Below are 27,637 nucleotides of genomic sequence, written 5' to 3' on the forward strand. Positions count from 1 at the left end.
ATGGATACAACAGAGAAACAGGTTCTGGAGAGCAGAGCCGAGCGGATCGCCCGCTACAAGGCTGAGAGGAGGAGAGAACTGGCTGAACGCTTTGGGGACTTAGAGGAGGTTCCCTCCAAGTGGGTGAGACGGGATGGAAAGGAGCTGAACGACCCAGAAACCCCAGCTTATAGTGGAGGGGTGCGACCAGATGGATGTGGTGAAAGACTGAATGGAAGAACTCAAGAAGTTATTAATGGAGTCGAGGCAAATACTCCTGTGGACCACGCCTACCTGAGAAGGTGAGTCCTGTCAGGGAGAAGCACTGAGCATCATTACAAAAACTAACAGCAAACTCTTCCTGTTAAAGTTTGCAACTGAAATGTTCAGTTTTCAGAAATCACTTACTTTCCTGTGTTTTATAAAGGTTCTTTATGCTCTAAAGAAAAGGACCAGTGTTTATCTGGCTGTTCTAATTGATTAAGAATTTCCAGGATGATTAAAAGGATTGCATCAAAACTATCAACCATAACCGCAGTCGGCTGCACCATGTTTGGGACAGGATTATTAAGGAAAGTAGGACTGGTTGCTCTGCTTTTCTGAAGTATTTAGAGCTATATTTTTGTCTTTAAATATTTTAGGCCTGTAGTGTCATACCTGATGGTTTATAAACATCTCCTCCAGGATATGTCTTCATAAAAACAAGAGAAGCCATCTAGTTATCTTCTACTAAATCACTTAGGAGTGTGTTAGCCTAATTTCCCCTTTCAATTATATGTCTTATCTACATAACCAGGGAGCAGTGGTCAGGAATGGACTGGATTATTTAGGCAGAAGTAACGATATCCGGGCTGCAACTATTATTTTACAAATCGATTAATCTGTCAATCATTTTTTTCGATCAATCGATTACAATTCTGATATCAAAAGTTTCCTTAAAGAAGATTTTTTTTTTCCAAAATTAAAAAGAGTGAAATTAAAACTTTTCTTGATAGAACATATTAAGAGATAAAAAAAATAATAATAATAATAATCTTAGATGCCAAATGTTTATATATGTGTTTTGTTTTTTTCCACAGTCTTGGTATAATTACTGCTCTGATAGCTTAAGGCATGTTTTACTCTCTATACTCCAGTTAACGATTGATTACTAAATTAGTTGACATTTATTTCAATAATCGATTAAACACAATGAATCTACTTAATTGTTACACCCCTAAACTTTATCTAATAATAAACCTTTAGACAAACTTGAGGAAAATCAAACAAGAGGGAAATGCAAAAAAAAAAAAAAAATGAAATAAGTTCTCATTTGTTTTTGTTTATTTTTCCTGGTTGATTTTTGTCTCTTCTTTTTTCCACTGTTACTGTTTGCATGGAAAAGTGCTTTCATGCATGGATCTGCGTGCGAGCTGCAACTCTCTTCTCTTTTGTGTGGAAGCAAACTCACTTTAAGAGTATTACACCACTTAAAGGCTGGAGTGAGAAGTCAGTGCTTAACTCTTGCTGAATATAATGACCAAAAGGGAGAGCCTCTGTTATTTTAATTTTGTTAATTTGCAATTATAATCCAAATGCAATTAGTGGCCCTGCCTACATGTGTAAAATGTGAAGGCATATCAATATATTGGTGTTAGTAATATTTCCTTCTTTACTCACAGTATTAAGCCCTCTAAACGTCACAGAAAGTCACATACTTCAGATTTCTGTTTAAGTTAATAATGTAAACCTCAGCAATCCTGATGGCTCTGACAATAATTCAGCCCCCTCTTTGCTGCTGACTTCCTGACTGCTGCAGCAGCGCTGTGGCTTTTGCTGCTAATTAGACTGAGCGCTCCAAATCAGCGAGTCACAGCAGGGAGTTTTAAAGCCACTTTGATTCTCCTCTTGCCTCCTTGTCCTGCATTGAACCCTCATGCGATCTGAGAGCTGCCGTTGCTGAGAGGAGACTCTGTTTATACTTGAAGTTGCATCTTTTTCTTCAATTCTAGGGGAAAAAAAATTACTATTTCTAAATTTCCTCATCATTTTAACCTCATCCCCTCCTTCTTTAGCCAGAGTTGCCAAGATTCTGCCAAAGTTCTGGTTGAGGAGGGGCACCTGGTGCATCCCGGACCCGATGCTCCACAGCTCCACACTCGGGTGTCAGTAGGCCAGTTGAGGAGTGTCCTCCTGCAGCAGACGGAGAGCGGAGCAGGCCTGGAGAAACTGTAGGGTCAACTGCATGTGTGTGATCAAAGGCTGCGTCATCTCTGTATTTGCCTTAATCTTTTCCTTTTCTATTTTTTTTTTTTTAATCTCTATTTGTGGAAACCAGTGGTCCAGATGCTGGTCAAGCCACATCTTCTTTGGATTTGGCTGTTGGTTCTGAAGGAGGCCGGCGGCGGAGCAGACGTTACCTTCCAGGCGGATCGGGTGGGGGCCGCAAAACGAGCGAGCGCTTCAGGACACAGCCAATAACAGCAGACGAGATGGAAGAGAGCACTGGGTAGGAGCTGTTACTGTTCTCCTTCTGAGAAAAGATTGTTTGGAAAAGCTTGAAATAAATTAATGTGACCTGGTAGCCTGATCTGATACTTAATACTTTGGAAAGCCAATTTCAATTCAAATACAATCATACAAGGAGGGAAATCACTTTTTACGAAACCAGATGTATCTTAACAAGGTCATTGTTTTATTGTACTGTACTTGGTCACGTGTGAAAGTTAGACATTTTTGGCAGGATTTATGTAATACTCTATCTACCATGACTAAGATCTTAACATCTTTAGATCCTGAACTATGTTTAATTGGGATAAAAAAAAAAAAATGAAAATTCTGAACAAATCCCAAACTACATTTTTTTGGAATAGCTCTAGCAGTAGCTAGAAAATGTATTTCCATTACATACTGTACAGACATGAAAGACCTATATACCCCCTGCCTTTATCCAAATGGTACACAGAAATGGAAGTTGTGCTTGTAAGAAAAAAATAATATACAGCCTGAAGAAATCTAGTATTTCTAGGGGGTTCTAGTATTTGTTTGTTTTCATTTTTTGGTGTTTATGTATGAAATTTGAAAAATGAAAATGTAAAAAAAAAAAAAAAAGAAATTATACATTTCTTTTGCAAAGTCAGGTTTTGCTGATATTTTGATCCTTATTGAGTCAAAATGTCCTGAAATTTAGAAATTTTTCCAGGATATTTGGAAAGAAACGGCCCCCAGCATTGCATATCCACCACCCTAATTATTGCGAAACTCATTGCCAAAAACATGGAGTGTTTGTTTAGTACATGGATCCAGTTAAAGGCCCAGCTGCTACCAAAAAAGCTGCCGAGTTGAATCATATCTTAACACTACAGAAAACAAAGTTTTTGAGTCCCTAAATGCTTAAAAGAACAACTATTACTTATCAGGTAGGTTTTCTGTAAGATTTACTGAAGAGTACTGAAATTTAAGTTTTAGCAGTCTTTGTCATATGCTGCTTTAATTGATTTAATAGCTTTTTTGGATGTCTGACGCTAGACGCGGAGGTTGCTGTAGGAAAACTTCTTATATTATATATACTTTTCATGTTTATACAAGACAAATTGCTAGATTTTTTTTTCTTTAAGTTAACTGATTAAACTATTTAAAATTACAGATTATTTTTTTCTTCCATTGTAGATTCTGAGCTTTGTGTTATTTTCTTAACTAAAACAGTTCTATTTTAATTCTGTTAGACATTTTGTTTTTTGTTTTAAAGGTAACCCTTAAGCTAAAGCATTGCATGAAAAGCTACAGATGGTTTGCATAAGTCTGTCCTCTGTCCTGAGATATACTGTGGTGTTTTATCAAGAATGCAAATATTTCACACTATCTTGATTCTCTGAGCCTGCAAAAGAAAGCACAAGGGAATTTGAGGTAGATATAATGCTGGATCCGAACACAGAACTGATCCTCATGTCTCACGCTGTTTTCTCCACTTTTAGACTCTTGGATGCAGAAGAAAACGACAAGAAAGGTAAAGCTTTAGACTTTTTTTTTAGCCAAGAAAGTAAATATTAAAGCTTTAGTTATTGCAAGAATATGTTTTCTTCTCATGCGTTGTGGGACATTTTGTATTTGTTCACCCAGCTTGTACAGTTGCCTCAATAAATTCCTGTTACTGCCTGGGAAACGAACCAGGTTATATTTGGAGGTTCACTTTATTTAATTTGGTGAGTGGTGATGGGTTTATGACTGAGAAACTATGTAAGCCTGATGATGGAAAGCCCCCTCTATTCTTAATTGACCCCAGCGGTCCAGACAATGCGGGCGTTTTAGTGGTTTGGTCTTTAACTTAAAAAACGGCAGGACAAGTTACCTATGACTGCGCTTAGTTTATATAACAGACCATTTCTTACTTTGTTTGATTCAGGTTCTATATAGAAATATTTTTCTGGCAGAACCTTTTGCTTAAAAATATATGTATATTTAAGTAGACAAATATTTTTACATTTGATGAGGTACTATACAGAAAAAATATTCTATTGCAAAAGTATGTGCATCCCTTGAGTTTTTCATCATTTAGTGGTTTACAAAATTGTTTTATAGGATTTTGTTTGCTTTACCAAGACAAGTAATGCAAGTAATAGTGAGGTTGGAGGATTAATAAATGCTGTTTTTTAAGTTTTTCTGGAAGGAAAATGTCCAGCAGTCAGGCAAAGGACAAAGGTGTAGAAAAAATATCATCCATTTATGGTTCTGTGGTACTAACAAACAAAAGAGGCAGAATTTAGAAACAATGGGCCAAAAAGAAGATATCAAGTATGACAAATCTAACCAAGGATAAGAAACCAGAACTGACCTCTCACAATGAACACAGAAGTATATTAACACATAAGCTAACCTACAAACAACAAGGAGGGGAGGGAGATAACTTAAACAATAAATAAAGCAAGGAAACTAAGTCAAACCTACAAATAATAACTACAACACAAATATGAAACTAAGACATTCAAACAACAAAATGTATTTTAGAACAATTGAGCTTTGAGTGTTTGATTCTCCAGAGTCAGGTCCCCCAGAGTCAGCTGCTTGCCACTTTCTTGTTACACCATATTTGCTCCCCCAGCTAGTTCTTTCAACCACAGCAAAAGAAAAACCGTGATCTTGAAATACTGTTCATAGGGTGTTTACTAAATGTGTGCACCCATATTAGCAAACCTCCTAAAATAAATATGCTGTTTGAAACAAACATTACAATACTCACACTGAAATAGTTGGAGGAATCTCTACAGAAAAATTTAAAAAGCTGTTTTTCTTTAAAAAAATAACTACAGTGCAATTTAAATGGATGGAGAGCATTTAAATTTAGGTGTGTAATTTGTAAGGTAATTCTTAAAAAAGGTTTGGTTTCATCTTAAACTAAATCTGGCTTTAGCATTAGGGTTGGTGTTTTCCTTGAAGGTAAATCTTTTACCGACAAGTAGACTTGTGCAGTAGAGTTTATTTAGAGCGATCAGAGAAAAGGGGGCTGATTATAAAAGCATGCCATACTTCCCAATGTTTTTATTAGTAATGCATTTGGAAAATGATCAGTTATATGCTACATTGTATCAATTAAAATAAAATCCCTCTTATATTTTTGGTTGTAATTCAACAAAACGTTGAATACTTTAGTATTTCTCTTAATTTGATTATATAAATTAGCCTCTTTAAAAAAGCCTGTTTTTAATGCTGAAAAAATAAACTTGGAAAAACGCTCAAAACATAAATTGGCATAAACTGCTGCATCCTGAACCCTGTTTTTTTTAACTATTCCTTTTAAAAAAAGTGGTTTGATCTTTCTCTATATTTAGCAATAATTTATGTGTGATGAGTTGCAGGGCCCTCCCCTCGTATATGAATCTCCTTTCTCTTTCAGCTGATGTGAAAACGGATGATAGATCCAAAATGAGCGTGGCAGCCAAGATGTCTCTGTTTAAAGTAAGTCTCAAACCAAACAATTACTTTCATGCAACTCTGACACTTTTACCAATAAGCTATTAAAAAAGTCTAAGTGTTCTAAGCAAATACAGCTGATGTCATAGAATTCATTTATGTTTATTGTTGCAAATATGCACTAATGAGTATTTATTACTCAAACAACCAAAAGAGCATCTGCATTCCCCCAATGCTAGTTATTAAACATTTAGTGCAGACCTAGGAACCTTTGGAAAGCACTTGTTTCTGCTACTGCTGGCCTCTGAAAGTGTGCATTATCATTGACTGTTATTACAAATTTGCAATATACCTAAAGTTCTATTCATGTTTTATGCATTAGTAACCTTTTTTTTATGCATGTGTATAAATTCAAGCATTAAGGGGTTAAACCATTGCTGGTCCTGCATAAATGCCAGATGGTTTGGAGAGAATATGGATCCGTATTGATGTGTCTGAAACTCTTCAGTTTTCATCCCTATGACTCAGGTGAAAATGTGCCAGACACCGTAGTGCCATTAACAACCAGCAGCTGTGGTATAATTAGCCTGCTGCTCTGCAGAGACTAGCAGTAGGGAAACCGAAGCCTGTAGGTTTCTGGTTACACCGTCACCTGTTGAAAGTAGCTGCCAAGATGCTTTATCCAGTAGCAGGGCATATGGAGGCCTTCTTGTATAAAAACAGAACAGTTCAAACTCTTGAGTCCTCTCTCATAAATTTAGATGTCTCTACCAAGTAATCAGGCTTTCTTCTAATATAGAGTCTTTATCCTACAGTATTTCTTTCCTTATTTCTTGTAGAACTACTGTTTTATCAACTGTAGGAGATTTTAGACTCCAGACTGTTTGCTTAAACCAGTTTATGTGATTTAATTAAAGCCATCGTCATAGAAAGTAAAATATTGATAAAAGAAAAATTAAGGGTGCAGAAGTTGAAGCCCTCTTGCATTTGGAGTTAATCAAATATAAGGGGAAGTGTTAGGGTAACTTTTATTCTTTAACAATGTGATATTAATACCTTCTCTACTTTTTGAGGAACTGGAGAAGTCGGCTGCCCCCGATTCCTCGGCTCTGAAGCCTCGCTCAACCAGCAGCTCTCATGAACGAAGGACACGACGTGGCAACGACAATCGCTTTCTCACTCAGCCAATCACTTGTGAGGAAATGGTGGCAATCAGGTAGGTAGAGGAGAGTTTTAATGGGGCTCATAGAATGCAAATCATCTATGACAATGTAGGGTTTACATTGTCATAGATGAATAACGATAGTTTAGTGGGTGAAATGGACGTACAGAGAAATTCAAACCCCATCGAATCAACCCGAAGCCCCGGGTTGACAGAAAAAAAGACTGGAAGAATGAGCTGACAAGGAACAGGTGTGGTGGGAAAAATCTAGAACAGGGACGTCAAAGTGGTTCCAGAAAGAGCCATTTGGCTGCAGGTTTTCTTTCTAACCAAGCAATAGCACACCAGCCTCCAGTCATCTAATCAAGTGAGTCCAATCTGAAGATGACGATTTGATGAGATGAATGGAGGCTGGTGTGCTATTGCTTGGTTAGAAAGAAAACCTGCAGCCAAACGGCCCTTTCTGGAAGCAGTTTGACATCCCTGTTCTAGATTTTTCCCACCTCACCTGTTTCTTGTCAGCTCATTAGTCCAGTTTTTGTTCTGTCTCCTATATATACGCTCCCTGTCTAGTAGGAAGCAAAGGGGAAAGGAAACAAACACAAGGCGGAACAGAGAGTGACTCAAGAACAAAACACTGCTAGTAAACAACTACAAATACAAATAAACTAAAAATAAACTTAAACAGAGGGCAGAACCCTGACAGTTGGAGAGGTCTTATTCTTTACTGTACATATGTTTTACTTTAAATACCTAAGTACAAAACTTTAGCATGCAAAGGAAACCATGGTTTATTTAATTGCCTCTTTTACATAACTCTCCTGTCATGAGACCACAAAACAACCTCCTCTCTATTCAGTCTGATCACACTGAGCATGTCTTGCACACTTTTAGTTAAATTGTGTTTATTTGTATAGTGCCAATTCACAATTGGGAAACCAGCAGACTGTGCAGGTTTCCTTTGACTGTGCAGGATTCCCTCGTCCTGGATTAGGATGTGGCAACAGTAGATGTTAATTTTTGTTGTTGACTCTACAGGCTGGATAGTGACATAGTTAGTAGCACTGTTGGCTTTCAGCAAGAAGTGTGTATGTGCATGGTTGTATGTCTTTGTGTCTCTCTGTGTTGCCTTGTGACAGACTGGCAACCAGTCCTGGGTGTACCCCACCTTACGCACATAGACTGGAAAAATTAGCTGGAGAAGGTGGATGGATGGATGGATGGATGGATGAATAGATGGATCAATGGATGTTGCTATACACCAATCAACAACAAGCATACATCAGTAACAGGAAACACAAATTTTAACAGGCTCAGTGTGAGCATTGTCGGCTGTTCAAGGAGAGGGAAGCAGACGTAAATGAGGAGAAACACTGGACCAAATATACTTTTTAGAAAAGTTAACAATAAAGTAGCTGCCTATGTGGCTCTATCTAGGAAAGAATAGTTAAGCAGACAAGCTATGAGTCAGATTTCATGCCAGAAATTATGAGAGCACATATAAAACTGAGCCCATAGCTATGTCTAGTATAGAAACAGAACTAAGCACAGGAAAACAGGCCCACATCTATCATCTGTATTCAAAGGTGTTGTTGGGAGCAGATCAACTGATATCTCTCTCCAGGATGGTGTCAAAGTCAAACAGATCAGATGAAGCTACCATGATGGGAAAATGCAGAGGGAACATAAGCCCCATTTACACTACCTTTTTTAACTGTGCCGAGACCAGTCCGAGCATGGTAACCAAGATAACTGTTAATTGTGAATGGCACACACATCCAAACCACGCTAACCTGGTACTGGTTCATCAGTAGGGCTTGGCGCAGTTCAGGTCTGGCTCAGTACTCAGATAACAAAGAGAGCATGAGCAGACCATGTCAACTCCTTACAGTCAGCCTCCGAAATCATAAAACTTCTGTCAAAAAAATACTAGATTCCCTACCGTGACACACGTTTTCCAGTGATGATTCTGCTCAGCAGTGAGATGAAACTCAACATCTGTTGTTGTTTCCTGCATCTGTAAGCCCTGATTAGGCTACTGTTTGTCATATCCAATTCCCAAAAGCCGAATCTGTCAGGTAAAAATTCAACAAAGGCTGCCTTCTTCGTCTGCTTCCCGAAACCAATGAAATATCACAATTATAACCAAACTTCCTGAATGTTATGCATGCCGCCATTTTTATTTCCTTGTTTTCCTCTAGAGAGCAGTAGTACTTTCACTAGGAGGTGAGGAACTGTGCTAGCGTGGTGTGTAAATGGTCGCAAGGAACCAAGCTCGGAACGGTTACAGTAACTGATCAGAGGTATTGTAAATAGAGCTATACAGTAAGGGCTTAGACGAACAAAAACTGCAGAATTAGAGAGTAGAGAGAGACTGAATCAGGATGATGAAAACTGATCCCCATGTCCTCCAGCAGCCTAAGTCTATAGCAGCATATGGGCCTACAAATGTAAACATTTAAAAATTAAATCCAACATCATGGATCAAGGGAAGCATTAACCAGGCATACACTGTACGATTTTTTTGCCCTTTTCGGGCAGATTCTCCAGTTGTGCAAGAACTTTTTGGATTTGGCCGAGTTTCAACCTCATGATGTGTGCTGCGTTTTGTAGCATACAGGGGGTAACGAGAGAAGATTAGCCTCTCACGACCACCTCCCGTTCAGGAATTGTAAGGTTGGTAGAAAATCAAACGTGTTTAAAATTCAGTCGGCCCTCATGAGCAAATGCTGCTGTTGAAGCAGAGCTATGAGCGTCTTCAAGCTGATTTACCAGAACCTCACTCAGTCCGTCTTGTGGTTTTTGAAACTGCAGTGTGAGCAGTTACATCACATTAGAGCATCGGGTCGCACAGTATGAGCTGTGTACTTTTAAACTCTGCAATTTCATTTTACAGTTTGAGCTGTAGCTGAGTACAATGATTGAAAACATCGTACAGTGTATGCCTGGCATTCAGTGGAGTTCAGCAGAGTCAGTTTAACGCCCTTCAAGTCTTCCATAAATCAGCTTATATTGAGCTGGGACTACCAGTGCTGCTTTAAGGTGGAGTGGAAGTGGGTTGACTTCAATGACTGACAGCTTTTAATGGGTGTTTTTTCTCACCAATCTTTTCTCTGAAACGGTCTAATCTGTACAATTGACATTTTAAAGACCTTTGCTAAACCAGGTCATACAGTCCATCAAAGGATACTTGGACAAAAATAAGCTGCAGATCTTTTTTAGCTCAGTTGTTGCAGCAGCTGAATTTAGTGTGATGGAATCACTATAAATAAACAACAGTGTGTGATAAAGGCAGGGGAGGAACATGCTGTGCTCACCAATGTCATTGGGATATATACTCATTTTATGGCCTATAAAGTATTGAAAACAGAGATCTGCATATTTGATGCCTATTTTGTCTCGTTATGCAGCGCTCCTGTAGCAGCTGAATTGCAGTCTGAACAGGCCGAGTCAGTGGAGGATGGAGATGAAAGCTGCAGGATGAGCATGAGAGAAAAGCTGGCCCTCTTCAACAGACTCTCCCTAAATGGAAAGAATGGGGCCGGGCCCCCGGACCGGCCCCCAGAGAGACGAAAGCAAAAAGGAGCTCGATACCGCACTCAGCCCATCACAGTGGACGAAGTCAGTCTGGTGAGGAGAGAGAAAAAAGAATTCAAAGTTCAACTCAAAAATAACAGCCCAAAATAACTGCTTTCATGTGTTTAACTTTGTCTGACTGCAGCTTCAGAAAGGCCCCATTCAGCTTCCTGCTTTCAGCTTGACCCCTAATCTGTATGACAGACAGCAGGTTATGTCTGTTAACCTGAAACCCAGTGAGGTGCGTCTTATGCAGCCAGAATCAGAACTTTCAGAACCTGAATCAACACACCAGGTTTCGCAGAATTACAACTCTGAAACATGTTTGAAGGGAATCCTAAAGAAGAATAGCCCTGAGGTTCAAGAGTGGAGTGGGACTGATAGTCAGGAGCCTTCACTCAACCACCATGAAAATGGTGAAGACTGCACAGATCCAGGGCTGCTTGGTAGAATAGAGGGAACAGAGAGGAAAAGTTCGATCAGAGTAGCGCCATGGAGACAGAGAGCTCGAAACAGGAGGGAGACCCCAACACAAGCGTTGTCAGAGCAGGATGCTGCTCAGGAGGAGTGGCCTTCTAGAACCCCACCGCCAGAGGAGATCATTTCCTCCAAAGGAAACGGCACAGGGCAAGTTAATGATTCTTCATTGATGTCACAGGAAATATAACTTAATAATGGTCCTGATATTAATACAAAGATAGCAGAAAGTCTTTTTTTTTTTAAACACATTTCCTTTAATATTTTATTATGTTTTTTTCAGAACACACAGTGAGGAGGAGATTGTTGGGAGTTTTCATGAAGACAAACCCAAACAAGAGGTTTTGATCTCCATCGGAGTTTGCTCACCTAACCTACAGAAAACAGCAGAGTCAGGAAGAAAGGTAAGAAAGGGATGTTTTCATGTTGGCATCAAACATTCATCAGTTAAGAATTTTGATCTTAAATTATAAGCCAATTAGGATTTAAGAGTTTCATTTTATTGCTTTTTGAAACATTTTCTACACACGCCAAACGGGAAAAGAGTAAATAAAACAGCACTGAATGTTTATTTAAAATACAATTAAAATCTAATTATTACCAAAGTAAAAGTATAAATAATGTAAAAGTAAAGTATAAAATACAGTGGCATACAAAAGTAATCACACCCCTCCACTTTTCTTTTTCCCATGAAGACCACAGACTTTGTATTTTATGTGTACTGTATTTCATGGCTGTTGGCTTTTCTAAGACTTCTTCCACCTGAGCTAAGAATCCCTGCAGCTCCCCCAGAGTTACCTTTGGCTTCTTGGCTTTTTATCAGATTAAATGCTGCTTCGTAGATATATATTTTATTTTGATAAAAGCTGTATATTTAGATATTATATATTTTAGAGTATGAGCCGAAGCTTGTTATAAATTGATTATAAACTTTTCAGATTTTTATTCTTCTAAACTGGATATAATTTCCTTCAAGTTCACTATTGTGCAATATTTGGGTTCACGCTTGTCTGCAATGTGAGCAATTGTAAAGAAACAAAACAAAACTAAGGTAAATATCTCTGAAAAGCATCTTTCTTTTATCATGGGTAAAGCATTAAAACCCTCTATACTGTAAATCTGACAGATTTTGCATTAATCTTGCTCAAATATCATGTTTGCTGCATAAGAGGTTATGGGGTTCGCTCTTCCAGTTGGTTTAAATTTTGAGACTTGATCGCTGGTTAGATCGGGCCATTTGCCGTGTCACTGAAACCAGATATAGCATCTCTCTGCATAAGCATTCTGCATTTGGTATGTGCTTGGTGTTTGGAGGTCATGTTGCTGGGAAAAATATTCAAACCAGTTAGGTGTTAATAACAGCTGGTGGCAATGTGGAATGCAAACAGACTGATTATTTGGTAGTTAAATGTTACCCTCTTTATGACTTTAAGATCTCGGCAGCAACACAAACAGGTTACACTCATTTCTGATATTTATTGTTTGTTTTTGTCATTCTTTTATGGGAACAGTGATTATAAAAAAAAAAAAAATCTTTTTTGTCTTTTGTTTGTCTTATGCAGGTGCAATCAGGAAGCCCTGTTCCTGAGACAACTCAGTGTTGGGTAAACTTTTCCAAAAATTCTTAACCCTTTATCTTCATGATGAAATATAGCTTGAAACAAACAGCTTTAGTCTGCGCTCCTCTCTTCTCATCCAGGAACCCATCTTTGCCTCTGTCTATACTATCAATACACCTCAATATATCATGTGTTTTAATCAGGTAACCGTGTGACCTGCTGCATTGGACCTGAAATGCTGCTGTTTGGTGTGTTCAGAATGCAGTGAAGAGTTTTTAAAAGCACAGTCATGCAGATACGTGTGAATGCTGCAGCTAAAGTGTGAAGTTCATACCACTCAAAAAGCCCAACTTGGCTACATTTACAAAGCTTTGCAGTTTACTCACTCATTTGTGCATGTTTTGCACACTACATCTGTGTCTTTTCTGCACTGGATACAAGAAGTAGGATATGCACCAACATACAGATACAAGAAAGCAAACATATTTTTAGAGGATTGCATGTTTCGATTTCTATTTTGCATCCATATCTCTAGACTTTTTCCCTACAGTGTCCCAGTCCTTAACAGCAACTCTTGCATATAGATAAGCGTATTTATAGCCTAAATAGCTAGATTTCTGCTATATACCTGCATATTTTTTTATTTGAATATCAGCTACTTGCACAGCTTTAAATGTGTTTCAGTTTTTATTTTTAATTCTTATTTTTGACATATTCAAAGATGCATGCAATTAAAATCTTTTTCAGAGAATAAATTAAAGCATATGCATTCAATGCATGCAAGTAGCTTTGTGAGTTTACCTGTCTGTCACCAAATGTACTTTTTTTGTATCAATTATTCTTTGGTTGTTTTTCTTTTTTAAATCTTACCTGACCTTAGTTTTAGCAGTACTGCAAATGGCGTTTTAATTCCTCACATAATAAAAATGCGCACAACATGCTGCTGCATTGAAAGGTTTCCCCTGTGTAGATTTTGCACCTATTTAATGTTAAATGTTTCAGATTTATTCAGATCAGAAACCTCTCTGAATGTCACCATAAGATTTTCTGTATTCTTTATATTTCCTCTCTTCCTCAGACCAATCTGTGCTTTGAGGCCCAGGAAGTCTCCTCTCCTACAAAGACCCTGATCCAGCCCCAGTGGAGACAGAAGGTGATGTATGACTTCATTTTTTTGATTTTTTTTTTGTTGCTAAGATGATGATCTTTACCTTGACAAATCTGTTTGTGTCGGACAGGCTAAAGAAGCTGATGAGGTTGAGGAGGAAGAAAGTGGAAAGAGGACAATACAGCTTCAAAGCAACGAGCAGGGAACTGCAATCAGCATCCAGAGTAGTGAGTCTCAATCCTCTAGGTGTGGTCAGGGTTTGTCTCTTTGATTGAACATTTTTTTCTTTGCAGCTTCAGGTCCTGGATCACCTGAAACAGACCGTATCGATATAACCAATAAGAAGATGGACCCTGGTGAAGCTGCATCAGGTCAGAGCTGCATTCGCTGTTCAACGTCAGAGCCTTGACTCGCTGAAAGCTTCCCCTCACTTGTCTGTCTCACACATAGATCCTGCTCATGAAGAGAGGCCTGTCGACAGTCTCAAGATGTCACACGGAGGTTTCTGCAGCAGCCAGTCTCCTCCTCCAGCTGACGGCCCCACAGGCTGCGATGGTGTATCTGCTGCAGAGAGGGAGCAGGATCTGGCCATCCTGTGCCAAAGCAGCACACCCATGTAAGTACAGAGATTAGTCCACATTACACTTTAAGCTGAATAAAGATGGCAACAGGGAGCTTAAGTACTATTGTTTTTGACCTGGCCTGCTTTATTGTCTAAAGTGGCACTTAACCTTGTAATCCTTTTTTATTAATGTTGTTTATCATAAAATATATCAAAATATATAATTTTAAAGCATCACAATGATTAAATACTATTTCTTTTGTAAATTATTCTTGAACAGCAACTTATATTATATTGACCTTACAGATTCTTAAAATACTTAAAACCTGCTAAACATAACAATATCAACAGAATTCCTACATTTTGAGGGTATTTTGTGGGTATGGAATTCTAGAAAAGGTTTAAGTGAGTGATTTTACAACTGAGTCATTTATTATTAAACTTGTACATAAAATATGATGCAGTTGAACAGAATAAAAAACAACAAATCAGAAGATTGGAAACCTGTTTTAACAAGTAACAAGTTTTGTTCTTGTCTGTAACTTTAACAAAAAGTACAGCCCCACCATTGCTCCTACTCCAGAAGTACTTGATGTGATTAAATTGGCTCTGTGTGGGATGCAAGCACTCCTGGATAAAAATGTGGGAACAGAATACATGCTAGAACAGAGTGCTTCTATCAGTGTGCTTATATTGGCTGATAATTTTGGCCCATATCAGACAGATTTCTGCTGTCAATATCAGATTGGGACATCCCTGGTTTGAATACATGTCTTTGAAAATGTATCACCATACTTTTACAGTATAGTTGTCGTCATTTGAAAAATAGAGGAACAAAATTTCCATACCGCATAGATTTTTCCTCATGTGATCATTTGCTGTTATATTTTCTTAGTAATTAAATTTTAATACCCATTAAATGTTATTATATTTCCCTTTCGAAACAGTAAAGTATTTTATGCATCAATACATAATTAACCGTAATTACGTATTTAGGTGGGATGTTATGTGATGAACAAATAGTACTTTGTTTTTTTTAAAGATAATAACATACATCCTTAATAAACTTGAATATACTTTTAGATTGAAGTTGGTTTTCATGGAAATCCGGATTTGTACAAAAATTTATGAGAAATGATTGAACTGAAGAGCAATTTGTGATCATGCTTTTACATCAGATCTAACGCTGTAGTAACGTAACACCCACTCAGCATGATGCTGCCACCACCATACCTCTGCTGGATTGGTGTTCTCTTACTTGCCAACTTCATTTTTTGGCTTCAAATTTAAAAATGAACATAAAGCAGATCCACACCAGCTGTTCCAGCTACAGCCACTGACTTTGTTCCAAAAGTTCCAATTTCTGTTGTTTGTGAACTTTAATGGTAAATTTTGCTATGAATAAATTTTTCAATTTCAAATTTAATTTTTCTCCGTCTATATTTAAAGTGGTTTTAAATAAAATTTATAAACCAGATAATGTTGGTCTGTTTGTTTAATTATCCCAATCTAATAACCTAAAGCTGTTAATAACTTTAAACATACAGCATTGCGCACTGAAAAGTAGAGTGTAATTTGTTAAATGCATGAAACAAAAATACTGAGATATTGTGATTATATAAATAAATTGTTGTTATAGGCCAAATGGTTTTCTGTTATTTCAAAATTACACATGAGCTGTCATCTGTTTTTGCTGTAACAGCGGCATCTGCTGGTAACTTGCATGCTCAGACATCCGGAGGTACTTGGGGCATTTCTTATTAGAGCCAAACTGCTATAAAGTTGCTGTAAAATCCTAATGGTTTTAAATTACTGAATTTAAGTTAGTTTTTTTAGATTATTTTTAGTTTTGTTATCTTTGTTTGACCATTATGTGTCTGTGTGTAGACTCAGCTCAGCCGTCGCAGAGCACAGACGGGCAGTGCGTCCGTCCCGTCGGACTCAGGGCTCCAGAAACCCCCTGAGGACTCTGGCAGCCAGAGAGGACATCAGGCAGGACTACATGGGGGAAAGAGACAACAGTGTAGCCGAGGACAGGAGCCAAGCACAGAAAAGTGAGTCAGTTCTCTTGTTACTTTGTTGTTCTTTCATCAGCTTTGCTCATTTTGTGGACTCCTGTCTGCTTCAGATTGTAAGAACTCTTCCTCACCAGATGCACATCCAGTCACACCCTCAGATAAGGAGAAAACCAAGCCTTTCCCTCCATTCAGCAACCTGATGCTTGTTCACATTAAAGGTGATGAAAACAAATTGGTCTATTTTACTCTGTTGTTGATGTGTTGGGGTGTATTTGATCCCTGCTTGTTGGACCTTTACAGGGAGGCGGCAGGTCCAAGTGCGTCTGGTTGAACCTTCAATCCGTTCGCTGAACAGCGGAGACTGCTTCCTGCTGGTCACTCCGGAGCATTGCATCCTGTGGAGCGGAGAGTTTGCCAACAAAGAAGAGAGATCCAAGGTATCCACAGTACATGTTTGTACTAAAAGCTGGAAGTTTTCTACATGGAATTAAATTCCTCATATGTACTGTACCAAGAAAAAATATTCGTACCCATGACTGTTTGACTTCTGGTGTATCTGGTTTAATTTCCGGAAGTTGAACCGCAAGTGTTGTTAAGCCCATTTCCATGCATTTCAGCCAGTTTCTCTATCAAATCTGTTAACTTACCTCAAAACATGATTCTAGAAAAAGTTAGATCTGAACAGTTTTCCAAAAACCGACAAACATCCTTAACAACCTTGAATACATGTTCACAACTCTTTACATGAGTGATACAGGCACATTAGGTTCATTTGTGGGTAAAATGTGACATATTTTTAAATTCCTGTCACTAAATTTTAGAAATTTAGCAAGATAACTGCCATTACTGCCGCCAGCTGTTTTTTTTTGTGCTCCTTTTAAGCTGTGACGGTTTTGAGTGTCCATTCAGTGGGCTGGTTGGTCTGATGGATCATGTAGTCTGTGATCTCTCAGGAGGATCAGTTGTTAAGTCTGTGTTCCCAGCTCAGACAGTTGAACAAAACCAATACTAGTTACTGTAACATAGAAATGATGAACTGAGCTCTATCTTGAAACTCTTTGCCTGTTTTCTGGTCTCTACAAATTATATTCTTTAGGCCTTTGAACTTGCAGCCTTCATCCAGAGCCAAAGGGACCTCGGCTGTCACGCCTCTCAGGTCGTCCATCTGCAAGAAGGGGTGAACTCTGATTCTGCTGAGGCTGAAGACTTCTGGAGTCTTCTAGGAGGCAGAAAACATTACAAAGGTTAGAATTAAAAACATGCTGCAGACATATATGGTGGGGGAAGTAAGTATTTGAGCACCCTGCTATTCTGCAAGTTCTCCCACTTAAAAATCATGGATGGGTCTGAAATTGCCATCATATGTACATGTCCTCTGTGAGAGACATGATCACAATATAAGATTTTAACTATTTATTTGTATTATACAGCTGCAAATAAGTATTTGAACACCTGTCTATCAGCTAGAATTGTGACCTTTAAAGATCTGTTAGTCTGGCTTAAAAATGTCCACCTCCACTCCATTTTATTATCCTAAAGTAGATTCACCTGTTTAAGGTCGTTAGCTGCATAAAGACACCTGTCCACCCCATACAATCAGTAAGAACCCAACATGGCCAAGACCAAAGAGCTGTCCAAAGACACCAGAGACAAAATTATACACCTCCAAAAGGCTGGAAAGGGCTACGGGGAAATTGCCAAAAAGCTTGGTGAAAAAGGGCTCACTGTTGGAGCAATCATTACAAAATGGAAGAAGCTAAACATGACTGTCAATCTCACTTGGACTGGGTCTCAATAATCCTAAGAAAGGTGAGAAATCAGCCCAGAACTACACGGGAAGAGCTGGTTAATGACCTGAAAAGAGCTGGGACCCCTGTTTCCAAGGTTACTGTTGGTAATACACTAAGGCAGGCATCTACAAAGTCGGTCCTCAAGGGCCGCTGTCCTGCAGGTTTTAGAGGTTTCTCAGCTTCAGCACATCTGATTCTGAGGATTGCAGTTATACAAAAGCCTGGGAATCAATTAATGGAAATCAGCTGTGCTGGAACAGGCAAACCTCTACAACCTCAGGACAGCGGCCTTTAAGGACCAACTTTGGAGATGCCTGCACTAAGGTGTCGTGGTTTGAAATCATGCATGGCATGGAAGGTTCCCCTGCTTAAACCAGCTTATGTCAAGGCCCGTTTCCCACTGACCATTTGGATGATCCAGAGTCATGGGAGAAAGTCATGTGGTCAGATGAGACCAAAGTAGGTGTTTTTGGTCATAATTCCACTAACAGTGTTTGGAGGAAGAAGAACTACTAGTACCATACCAAGAACACCATCCCTACTGTGAAGCATGGGAGTGGTAGCATCATGCTTTGAGGGTAGTTTTCTGCACATAGAACAGGGTGACTGCGCTGTATTGAGAGGATGACCGGGACCATGTATTGCGAGATTTTTGGGAGTTAGAGCATTGAAGATGGTCAAGACTTCCAACATGACAATGACCCGAAGCACACAGCCAGGATAATCAAGAAGTGGCGCTGTGAGAATCTTTGGAGCTCAAACTCTGTGTTTCTAAGCTACAGCCTCGAAACCTGACTGATCTAAAGAGGATCTATGTGGAGGATTGGGCCAAAATCCCTCCTGCAGTGTCTGCAAAGCTGGTGAAAAACTACAGGAAAAGTTTGACCTCTGTACTTGCAAACAAAGTTTACTGTACCAAATGATAACATTCATTTTCTCAGTTGTTCAAATACTTATTTGCAGCTGTATCGTAGAAATAAACAGTAAAAAAAACAAACCCATACATTGTGATTTCTGGACTTTTTGCAGGAGCAGGGGATTCCGTAGTGATGAATATCATCTCTGTTTTGCTGACACTTAGATCTTTGATTTTGGGTTACATGTTTAATGTAAAGATTTTTTTGCCCCTTAACAGGAGCCGGTGCTCCAGAAGAGGATGAGCTGTTTGAACAAGGAGTGGTGGAATCCAACTGTGTGTATAGCCTGGTGGAGGACCGATTGGTGCCTCGTGAACAGGCCTGGGCCTCCATCCCCAGCACCTCCCTGCTGGGCCCCTCTGAGGTCAGAGTCCCAGTCCGTCCATTAAGTCATAATTCCTGTATATCGCTGAATGTCTCTGTATCTGAGTTGTGACCCACTGTTCTGATGTTTCCAGGTTCTGCTGTTTGATTTTGGAAGTGAGGTTTATCTGTGGCAAGGACGGGATGTTTCAGTCAGCAGGAGGAACGTTGCCCTCCAGCTGACTCACCAGGTGTGGGTTGGAGAATACGACTACAGCAACTGTCGAGTCAACCCACTGGATCCCACTCGGTGTAACCCCAGCATGCAGCTGTACGTCCACGCTATGCTCGTTTTAAATCTGTGGTAGTTTTACCCTCCACATGCAGTGCTGTAAACTCAAGGATATAATGTTTTGTTTACAGTAAACACACTGTGGGATGGTAAGTCAGAGGGAAAACATAGTCCTTTATTTCTCTTCTACTTTTGTTTGCTTTGTTTGCACCTCCATCTGCAGCTTTATTAGTCTCTCCTTGTTCAACCAAAAGTCTTTCTCACTCGGCAGCAGAGGTTTCATTTTATTCACACAAAAGAAGAAGCCTACAGAGGGGGAAGCTGTAATATGTTCCAAATTAAACTTTGAAAAAAGGAAACAGTTTTAGCTCAATGCACTGACTGTATTGTTGCATGTCATAGTCATGAGAAAATGCACATTCTTGTATAATACATAAAAAAGCTTTTATCTGACTGCATGCAGCAGCTCTCAAATAATGAAAATTGATTTTTAGAATCCATTCCCTGAATAAATCATTTCCAAGGAAGTATCCTGATCTGATGTTAATATTAGGTATGTGTTGAATTTAGCCCAAAAAAATAAATATTGCATTATATCGACCTGCATTTGAAAACTGCTGGATAATATTGACCTGCATCTAAAATCTGATATTTTCATGCTGATTAAAACGCTGTGCATCTGTTTAAATTTTCTGTAACTCATATGGGTCAGTTGTTCTCATAACTATTGTTTTTGACCATTGTTCTCTGTTTTCTTAATATTAATTAATCAAGCCTTTTCGAACATTCTACATCACAAAAAAATAAAAAGTATAATGCGTCAAAATCTGTTTTGTATCGCAAATGAAAAAGTTGTATCTGAACAGCCCTAATTTCCAACTTTTGCCCACTTTTTATATCCTGTTATGGAGGAAAAATGCAACAATCTGGTTGCACAACTGTGGACGCATTTTAAAGTAACGCTGTTGAAGCACCTTATAATGTAGTTCCATGTTTCAGCTTTCTTGCCTGTAATTAGAGATGTCTCCTTGTTTTCTAAGCCTTTCAAAGGGAGTCGCTCATTTCATGGCGTATCATGCTTTTTTCATGGCGTATCAGGCTGCCTGAAGGCTGAACTAATGTCTGAGACTTCTCACAGACAAAAACGCATTACAAGACTTACTGTAGACATTAGCTAAGAAAGAGGGGCTGCTGTGCTAAGCACATCAGCTGCTAAAAGAGTTTATAAGCCAGAATCATCACCCTGTGCCTCACATCACCCCTCCCTGATGAGAGAAAGTGGGCGTTTGTTTACATTGTGGGCACGGTGAAGAAAAAGGAAGCTGCTTCCTGTATGGGGCGCTCTTACAGCGCTATTCTCCATCACTTGTCTACATAGTACAGGGAGGGGCTGCTGCTAAGAAAGCAGATTATTAATGAGGATTGCGTGAATAGAACTTTAATAAAGAATAGCATTATAAAAGTTGAAAGCTCAAAAATGTTGATCGTGTCTGATGTAAGCCCAAAGCTGATTTGAGTTTGCAAGCAGTGATGCCGTTTCAAGCTTAATTAACTGTCAATATCTGTGTATATTTCATCAAAAGAAGTAAAAGTGCTTTTTTTTCTTTTCAAGCTACTGACTTAAGAGTTTGAGGTCTTGTTGGGAACAATGTTATATATCCTGGAGTGAATGTTTTGTAAAATTTGCAGACTCTCTTTTTCAGATGTAGTTTGTGTCATGGCTGCATTAATCATGGAGGTCTTTGTGTTCAGGAGAGGAAAGGGCCGTCCCGACTGGGCTCTGCTCGCCGTGGTCTCCGAGGGCAACGAGACGGCCCTTTTCAGGGAAAAGTTCCTTGGCCCGATGTGTGAAAGCGGAGACACAGTGGACGTCGTTTCAGAGAGGGACGACCTGCAGGTTAATCTCATGCTACAGTGGTTCAGAGCCACAGTCTTCCTGCTCCTACTGCTTAGTCTCACTACTGTGACAAAACCAAAACATTTAGTGTATATATATATATATATATATATATATATATATATATATATATATATTTTTTTTTTTTTATATTTTCTAACTCATGTTGAAATAACCAATAATAATCTTACAGTCCATCCCTGCTGATCCACCACAGCTTGACTCCCTATCATCAGACCTCCTGAGGCCCTGTGATGTTAAAGCTCTGGCATCAGGTTGGATGTTAGAGGACGTTTCTGTCCGGACTGTTCTGGCTGGTGTTGATGTTCAGAGGGGGCATGGTGTCATCACCCTGGAGGAGGGCCAACAGATGGAGCTGAGGACTGTTTCCGTAGACACCTGGCATGTCCAGGAGTTTGATGATAGTGAAATTCCAGTGGAAAGCACAGGGCAGCTCCATGAAGGAGATTCCTATGTGGTTCGCTGGACCTATAGCATCAGTGCTGCTGGTCAGTGAATGTTAAATAATGCTTAATCATCATAAAGGACAGTAAATGGATATTCTCTCTTATAATGAGCCTTTTGGTTCATTGTAGATCACAGAAAGAGCCCGGATGAGTGTGAGAACACTTCCAAATCCAAGCAGAACACAGCGTTCTTCTTGTGGCGAGGACGGCATTCGAGCGCCAGTGGATGTGACACTGCAGCTTTTCTATCCATTGGGATGAAAAACCATGAAGACTCACAGGTATGACCATTTCAATCAGGTCTGCTGGTGGAAATGTCTACAACAAGAACCCATAAAGCTTGTTGGACTGTGAAAACATGTAATATTAAAGCCTCAGATCTGAACTTCTCATTGGAGTGTTGAACAGTATGAAGGAATAATTTGAGTGTTTTTAGGATGCATTAGACCTAGAATATAGATTGCATTGAATACACAAAACCCAGAACTCTCTGGTCTGTGATTGCAACTATTTGCTAGTAATGCAAAAAGGAATGGTAAATAAAAAATAATTAAGTTTCTCTCACATATGTAGCTGAGAGACCTTATTTCCTCAGTGGTGCTAATTGAATGGTTGGTCTAATTCAGTTTACATTAATATCTTCATGAATTTGCTTGAATTTTAATCTTTTAAATCACCAATACTTAAACAAAGCTGTGCCATTTAGTCTTTAGGGCATTTTACTGTATTATATTTTGAAAATGAGCAGACATTTCCTCTTATGTTGTTCCTATAGGTAGTCGTACCTCAGGGTAAGGAACCCCCCTGCTTCCTGCAGCTTTTCCAGGGAGGCCTGGTCATTCACAAAGGAAAGCGTGAGGAACCCACCTCCTCTGCAGGTGAATTAAATCTTTTTTTTTTTTCCCTCTAAGGATTTTGCTTTACCCCCTGTTTTATATTTTGAACTAATTTAGAGGCTTTTGTTTTGTTCACCGCAGACTGGCGTCTGTTCTGTGTGCGAGGGGAGCTCCCAGAGGAGGCTCTGCTGCTAGAGGGGGAATGCTGCTGTTCTAGTCTGAGGTCGAGGGGCTCTGTTGTTTTGCTGAACAGCCAGCAGGGGGTGCTGTATCTCTGGACTGGCTGTAAAGCCCATAGCAGCACCCGAGAAGTTAGTAAGAGGGCAGTGGAGCATCTCACTGAAATGTAAAGCATGAGTCTTGTTTTCTGAGTGCATCACACGTTTCCAGCTCTCTGTTTCTCAGTATTGTGTTATTTCAGGAGTCCACCAGAGCTGGGTCTCTGCAAAAACAATCCTGTCAAGGTGCATTTTGTGGAGGAAGGTTCAGAGCCTGTGGACTTCTGGACAGCACTGGGCCAGATGAACAGAAAGGCCTATGACTGCATGCTTCAAGGTGACATAAGATGCAGATTTTAGGTATTAGCTTTAAGTTTATAGAAAGTGAAAACATTTCTGTCCTATATTTGGCAGATCCTGGAAAGTACAACGTCACTCCCCGCCTTTTTCATCTGAGCGCCTCTTTGGGTAGATTTAAAGCAGAGGAGCTGCAGAGTCCAATAAGGCTGCCAGGGGTCGTGATGGCGATGCCCTTTGTTCAGGAAAGCCTCTACAGCGTTCCTCAACCAGGTGAAAACCTAACGAAAAAAGTCTTTGTGCATGAAGCTGTAAAAATGATCAGAAGTCTTTTTGCTGAAAAAATTGAATCAAAGTCATTCCTTCAGTTTTAATGTCCTCCGCATTCTGTCATCAGCCTTATTCCTGCTTGACAACCGGTTAGAGGTCTACGTGTGGCAGAGAGGTCAACCTGAGCAAACGGAGAGCTCTGCTTCAGCCTGGAGCCTCTGGCATGATGAGAGAAAATGTGCCATGCAGACAGCTCTGCAATACTGCAAAGGTCAGGGGGGCTTTCACAACTTAATTGCCTTAGAAATAAAAGCATGCATTTTTTTCTGGTTAATTTGCTCCTTTTGATCCACAGAGATAAACCCAAGAAGACCCCCACAGGCATACCTCATCTTTGAGGGATCCGAGCCTCTTACTTTCACTAATGTCTTCCCCCGCTGGGAGAGGAATCTCAGACCTCTCACTCAGGTATGCAGATAAGGTTAAAGTATTTCCTGCCAGAAAGGAGATTAGATGTTTTGCATATTGCAGTTCCAGCTCCATAAAGTAAGAGAAACTTTGGTTCCAAATGGGTTAGGTTTATTTTACATGATAGATTCTCTTTAAGAATGCAAATGGAAAAATTAAGCCCATTTTTATTTAACAGCAGATATTAGTAAATGAATGTATTTGTTCCTAGGTCTATTAATGAATATACTAACCTATAATTGGCATTATCAAACATTTAACTTACCTGTCTTTCTAAGCTGCTTTGCTTCCTTAAATTGACATCAGAGCTCAAAAGTTTGATCGATGTCTTCCCTTATTTTTTGCCTCCATTTTGTTTTTTCTTTCTTGAATCTGAGAAATGTAAAACCAAAAGAAGACATTTCTCAGCTCTATCATAGAGCTACTACACTGCCTGGCCAAAAAAAAAGTCGCCACCTGGATTCAACTAAGCAAATAGGTACGAGCCTCCTATTGGATAATTACTGCATGGGCGATTATCTTTCAGCTGGCAACAAGTTATTTAACCCAAACTGGTGCAATGACTTGCTTCTCATTTCCTGAACAACCATGTCGAAAGACACATCCCATGGTCGTGGAAAATATGTTAGTCTGTTTGAGAAGGGTCAAATCATTGGCATGCATCAAGCAGAGAAAACATCTAAAGAGATTGCAGAAACTACAAAAATTGGGTTAAGAACTGTCCAACGCATTATTAAAAAGTGGAAGGATAGCGGGGACCGATCATCTTCAAGGAAGAAATGTGGCCGAACAAAAAATCCTGAATGATCGTGATCAGCGATCACTTAAACGTGTGGTGAGATCAAATCGTAGAAAAACAACAGTAGAACTCAGGGCTATGTTTAATACTGAAAGTAAGAGCATTTCCGCACACACAATGCGACGGGAACTCAAGGGATTGGGACTGAACAGCTGTGTAGCGGTAAGAAAACCACTAATCAGTGAGGCTAACCGGGAAAAAAAGGCTTCAGTTTGCTAGGGAGCATAAAGATTGGACTGTGGAGCAATGGAAGAAGGTCATGTGGTCTAAGTCCAGATTTACCCTGTTCCAGAGTGATGGGCCAATCAGGGTAAGAAGAGAGGCAGGTGAAGTGATGCACCAACCATGCCTAGTGCCTACTGTACAAGCCTGTGGGGGCAGTGTTATGATCTGGGGTTGCTGCAGTTTGTCAGGTCTAGGTTCAGCAACAGCATGTGCTCAAAGAATGAGGTCAACTGACTACCTGAATATACTGAATGACCAGGTTATTTCATCAATGGACTTTTTCTTCCCCGATGGCGCAGGCATATTCCAAGATGACAATATCAGGATTCATCGGGCTCAAATTGTGAAAGACTGGTTTAGGGAGCATGACTCATCATTTTCACACATGGATTGGCCACCACAGAGTCCAGACCTCAACCCCATTGAGAATCTTTGGGATTTGCTAGAGAGGGCTTTGCACAGGGGTCAGACTCTACCATCATCAATGCAAGATCTTGGTGAAAAATGAATACAACTATGGATGGAAATAAATCTTTTGACATTGCAGAAGCTTATCAAAACAATGCCATAGCGAATGCGTGCCGTAATCAAAGCTAAAGGCTGTCCAATAAAGTATTAGAGTGAATTACCTTTTTTTTTGGCCAGGCAATGTATGATCTGAGCTCTGACTTCAACCCACCATTTCTTAGTTTTTAAGAAAAAGTTCTAACTATGACCTTAAAAGAAATGTAGCTGTGGCATGTATTTATATTTTACTCTTGACTCTCCAATAAGACTATTTCCAGCCTAAACTGCAAGGTTTAGGGTTGAAGGAAGCTTGGGTTAAACATCAAAAACTGCCCTTATAGTGTTAATGCGATTACTCAGGCAGGAAGAATATATAAGCATTATATATTATATCACCCAAGTACACAGTACAGTCCTAATTTCTATGTTTGTTTTGTTTCATATTTGGTTTGTGTTCTGAGCGACATGCAAAATGTTTCCAGATGCAAGTTGCCTCTTCTTAGTAGAGCTTATTTCCACACATATTTGCTGTCGCCATCATTACCTGTATTTATCCTTAGAATAAATCAAACCCAGGTGGTCTATAATATCCTCCTATCTGGTTTCTACTGAAAGAAATAGATTTCACGTTTTTTTGTTTTTATTTGGGTGCATCAAAGTGAGTATAGACACTGAATATGCAACATTTTAAGATTATTCTTTTAAGCAGGTTTATATCTATTTAATTTCCCCTCTTCCATTTAGCAGCCACAAAAGATGGTAAAGGTTATGGATGAATTATCAATTTTCTTAAAAGGGATAGGTTCAAAAATGATATTGGGTATTGACAGTTTTTCATCTCATGAATATTTCTTTTGAACATTTAACAGCAAATTCTTCAATTCCTGTTGTCAAACATAGTTAGATATATAAATAGATACTTTCTTAATTACTGATAGGGGAAATTCACCTGCCTGATAGCAAAAAGAAAAACATATAAAATAGGATAAAAAACACAAAATTAGAGTTTAAAAAAACCTACTCGGTCCTTTAAGAAATATTAAACCCATGTTGCTGGGGAAAAAAAATCCTTTAATTTACTCAGTAAACTTATATCTTTGAAAGACCTTCAAATAATAGAACATTTGGCGGTTGAATTAAAAAAATTCAAATGATACATAATGAAATAAAATTATTTGTTTTGTGGCTGCCCTTTTTAATAATAAAGTATTTTTGTTATTAAGCAATTACACTTCTCCATTATGATGTGTTGTAGAGGGACTCGGGGGAAGTGAAGCTGACCTTGGTGCAGGACGCCCTGGCCCAGCTCATGAAGAGCCAACACCCTGTGGAAGAGCTGCAGAGCCCCTTAACTGAAGGAGTGGAGCCACAGCACCTGGAGGTCTAACTGTCTGGTCAGGACTTTCAGGTAACCCCCAGAGAACACGAACCACTAGCACTACATTGGCTTCTTTCAACCAGCAGAGGGCAATGTTCACTAGAAAAGAATAATTATGCGCTTGCAGCAGAATCATAACATCCTGAGATAAAGCTAATTATTCAAATCTTGTGTTTCGCTTCTTTTAATTTTTCTACACCTTTTCTGTTTTAGGCTATGTTGGAAATGAAGTGCTTCCCTTCCAAGCTGCAAGCAAACTGATCTGAAGAAAAGCAAAGAACTGTTTTATTAGACAACTGGAATCAGTGAAATCTTGATGGTCTGATGATTCTGCACCTGGAACATCTATGGGACAGGAAGGGGGAAGCAGGGATGGCTCTACCTTTATTGCACAAAGGACTGCTCAGAGTGTAGTAAACAGGAAAAAAAAAAATCACTTTATTTATGTCGGAGCAATATAAGAGTGTGAACTTTTAACTGCAAACAATTTTTCTACAGGAACCACAGGGTTCCTATAGGACATTTTTCTGTACAAAATATTAAAAATAGAAAAATCTATGGTACTAAGACATACTGAATGAAAATGAGAAAGTATAACTTTTCAAGAAAGTCGGTGCATATAAACAAAAAAAGACAAGAACTTTCT

At 39.1% G+C, this 27,637-nt stretch overlaps 1 protein-coding gene across 1 annotated transcript; it reads left to right on the top strand.

The window, feature by feature from the left end:
- Window positions 1–27,631, top strand: svilc (supervillin c). Its single transcript, XM_038295844.1, has 32 exons — window positions 1–281; window positions 2,034–2,189; window positions 2,297–2,467; window positions 3,933–3,964; window positions 5,849–5,910; window positions 6,939–7,081; window positions 10,438–10,657; window positions 10,749–11,230; window positions 11,364–11,484; window positions 12,643–12,684; window positions 12,780–12,842; window positions 13,718–13,792; window positions 13,878–13,974; window positions 14,041–14,118; window positions 14,198–14,363; window positions 16,197–16,363; window positions 16,438–16,545; window positions 16,628–16,764; window positions 17,424–17,571; window positions 19,253–19,398; window positions 19,493–19,668; window positions 21,382–21,537; window positions 21,719–22,035; window positions 22,123–22,274; window positions 22,769–22,871; window positions 22,971–23,175; window positions 23,251–23,384; window positions 23,462–23,617; window positions 23,742–23,885; window positions 23,970–24,082; window positions 26,869–27,021; window positions 27,193–27,631. Exons 1-31 carry the CDS (start codon window positions 1–3, stop codon window positions 26,998–27,000), a joined length of 4,683 nt encoding a protein of 1,560 aa, XP_038151772.1. The 3' UTR covers window positions 27,001–27,021; window positions 27,193–27,631.
- Window positions 27,632–27,637: the final 6 nt, after the last annotated feature.

Source organism: Cyprinodon tularosa, unplaced genomic scaffold (assembly GCF_016077235.1).
Source record: "Cyprinodon tularosa strain WSP-4 unplaced genomic scaffold, ASM1607723v1 ctg360, whole genome shotgun sequence".
Lineage (NCBI taxonomy): Eukaryota > Metazoa > Chordata > Actinopteri > Cyprinodontiformes > Cyprinodontidae > Cyprinodon > Cyprinodon tularosa.